Here is a 3,381-nt window from a genome sequence, read left to right as displayed (position 1 = left end):
TTTTTAACTAAAATACGAGTCCATAATCCATAATACCGCTTCTTCCAGTGAAAAAGTGGTCTGGACTGAATCAGGAGAGAAATCTGCACAGATCAAGCAGCGTTTACAAGCCAAAACAGTCCAAAACGGCTCTAAACAAATATGTGGCTGGAACAGGAGATGAGCTTTTTAACTGGAGGAAGCGTTATTATGGACTCGTATTGGAGTTACAAAAGTCTTAATGCTGGATTTGTTTCAGCTTTTGTCTTCTCCAAACCTTTGCACGCACGGATATTGCAAGACATATTAAAGTGGTAACATTTTGTTTTTGCTAAATCACATTTTATATACGATGTCAACAACCACTTAAAAATAACTACAGATAAGTGCAACGGTAATATGTATCATGTTTATTGTTCTTTAATTCTAACATTATAACATGAATTGCAGTGAAACTGTTATAAAGTTGAATTTATTTATACCATAGTCCAGTGTTTCCCACAGACTTGCACTCTCTATTTGTGGCGCCATATATATGCAAACTCATTCTCTGCCAGCAGGAGGCACTGTTGAAGTGGTAGAGTTCAGGTTTCCCCCGGTAACGCTGTACACAAAGCAGCGCTCCGCTCACAAACACTGCTTTATCAGACATTACAGGCAAGATTAAATTAAAATGACATTCAAAATTTTCTGAAGACAGTCGGTTTCCTTCAGAAATACAGTGACATAAAAACACCTGCACCGGGTTTCAATTTTGAAACTGCAGTGCTCATGTTTATTCAACGAAGTCAAAGCCTTTTGGAAAATCTATTTGTGGCGGTCAGTTTTGATATTCTGGCAGGCGCCACAAATAAATCAACGTATGGGAAACACTGTAGTCTCATAATTGAATTGTAAATTCTGCAGATTATTACAATGTCCAGTATTGCACTGTCAGCAACGTTTTCATAATTGTAACATACATATTTACATACATAATTATTCAGCATGTGCATGTGTAATAACTTGTGAAAACTTGACGCTACAGCAGCACTACTTCTTCGTCGTCGTCTTGTCTGATGCACTCAACCAAGCGTTCGAACCACGACCTCGGCCCTCCCCACCCCCCAACCATTCCAGTTTCCATGGGCGGGATACACTGACTAAAATTCAAAAAGTGAAAAAGCATAATAGGACCCCTTTAAACAGTCATTCAAACAATATTTTCTAAATCAAACTGAACGGTCAGTGAAAGGCAGATCTGGTCAGAGCTCAAACTATCTTTTCTCAGGGTTAAAAAATTATCACTAACACCGACACATTCTGTCTGTCTGTGGCATCAGAGACCAGAGTTCACACTCCCGCATAACAATGAGATCTCACTCTACATGTGAAAACTAAGCTAAAGTAGGCACATTCATGCAAGCATTTGTAGTCCCAATTTGCTTTTTGCAACAAACTGATGTTCTCGTCTCCTGAATCTCCTGGTGCCTTCGAACGCTCATATAAACCATCAAGACAGTGTTTCCACACCGGCACCGCTGGAGACAGAGCGAGCGTTTGACACACAGGTGAGAGTCTCTAACATCAAACATCACCTCACACAGCCAGGTGAGATTCTTCATGACGCCTCAAGACACAAACCTTCAAATGTTCAAGTCAACACAACGAATTAAACTGAAACTGAAAACTCAAACGAGATGCTGTGAACTCTGGAAAACTGGGGGAATTTCTGTACTTTGACCAACTAAGCAACAACATCCAAACCTGCTGACATCAGACGTGACAGCTGTCAATAACAAACAGCACATACATGCAGAAAAAACAATCAATCAAAAGTTCTGATTTTGTTTAAATACTCAAAATGCAATTCAAATGGCTTTGAATCAGTATATTTGTCAAAACAATTCAATTTAATTTACATGTGAGCTATTTTGTATATTTACAGCCATCTAAAACAGATGGGATTCAAACCTACATCCACTGGGTTATCATTTTAACCACTAAACCACACACTTAAAACTAAGCAATTGTTTAACTAGATTAACCAGATGCTGAAAGTGGTCATATCTTAGTCTTGAACCACTATAACGCTACTAAACAAAGCATCCTGCATTTAGAAATGCAAACACATAGTCCTTGCAACAAGTGTTTAACTAGATTAACCAGGTGCTAAAAGTTCACAGTTCTTAGTTTTTAACCATTTAAACCAGTTTATAAGCATTTAAACCCTTAACCAGCTGGTTTAAAGTCGGCTTAATCCCAATTCTTTTGAATCATCCATTCTCAAGTTTGAATCTTTGGCTCACCAACCCTGATCATTTACCACTGAACCACAGTATCCTGCATTTAAAGGGGTCATATGATGCTTCATTACACCAAATACACAAAATAATGTTCTTTTTAACAACATCATATGACCCCTTTAAAAATTAAGACACTGAAAGTCCTAGTCTTGCAGCAGTTTATACAATGTTTAACTAGATTAAACAGGTGCTGAAAGTTTACAGTTCTAGTTTTTTTTACCACTAAATCTCTAGATAACCCCACTAAACCCTGTAGGATTAACCGGATTGCTGAAATGCCCAATTTACAGCATTTAAACCCTTAACCAGCTGGCTTAAAGTCGATTGAAACCCGATTCTTTTGAATCATCCATTCTTAAATAAGAATCTTTCGGTCACAAATCCAGCTCCTTTACCACTAAACCACATCATGCATCATCCCTGTACCTCAAACCTTCCTTCTCTTTAACCACTAAGCCACATCAGCTCACCTTTAAAGACACAATGGCCTGATCTGGAGTGAGTTTGACTCACTCCAAAACCCACGACCTTCGGTTTACCCAGCATTTAAACATCTAATGACTCGAAGCACTGTTTACGGGTGAGTTTGAGGTGTTTCTTACCCTGCTGGACCAGATGCTGATCTGGGTCTCGGACAGCACCGCCAGGTAGAACCGTTGCGCGCTGGGCTCGATCAGGAAGGGCCGCTCGCTGCTCCGGAGCGGGCAGAGGAGCCTCCGCGGCCAGCCGCTCAGAAAATACATCACGATCCGGTTCCGACCCAAATCACTGCGACACCGGGGCAGACAGACTCTCTCCAGCGGCCTCCATTCACCAGAACCAGACCACAGTTCGACACGAACTCGTTCGCGTTCAGTCCGGGATCATATCAGCGGGATCCGGTGTCAGTTCGGAGGATCTGAATCCAAAATCCGCTTTATTTGCTACTGCAAGCGAGAAAGTGTAGAAGTAAAGCCGTGTAACGGAGCCACGGAAGCGGAACCGGGTGTCGCGAGGTTTCGCGGCTCTCACTGCGCGACTGGACCGCTGGACTCTGTGTTCCGAAGGGAAGTTTTGGATCCGAATTTGTCCCATGAATCCTCCACCGTCGCCATCTTTAGTCTCTTATTTATCTCCG

General features: G+C 41.4%; 1 protein-coding gene across 1 annotated transcript in view; it reads right to left on the bottom strand.

Annotated features, from left to right (window-relative positions):
- The window catches only part of LOC107735591 (RAB6A-GEF complex partner protein 1-like), a 46,311-nt gene extending 42,930 nt beyond the window's left edge, over positions 1-3,381 (bottom strand). Inside the window, exon 1 of the mRNA XM_016547254.1 lies at positions 2,867-3,381. Coding sequence (XP_016402740.1) covers positions 2,867-3,007 — 141 coding nt within the window. The 5' untranslated portion in view covers positions 3,008-3,381. The remainder of the gene's footprint in view (positions 1-2,866) is intronic.

Source organism: Sinocyclocheilus rhinocerous, unplaced genomic scaffold, assembly GCF_001515625.1.
Source record: "Sinocyclocheilus rhinocerous isolate Xijiao unplaced genomic scaffold, SAMN03320098_v1.1 scaffold4933, whole genome shotgun sequence".
NCBI lineage: Eukaryota > Metazoa > Chordata > Actinopteri > Cypriniformes > Cyprinidae > Sinocyclocheilus > Sinocyclocheilus rhinocerous.
Note: the sequence above shows the minus strand (reverse complement) of the source record. Positions and strands in the feature narration are given on the sequence as shown.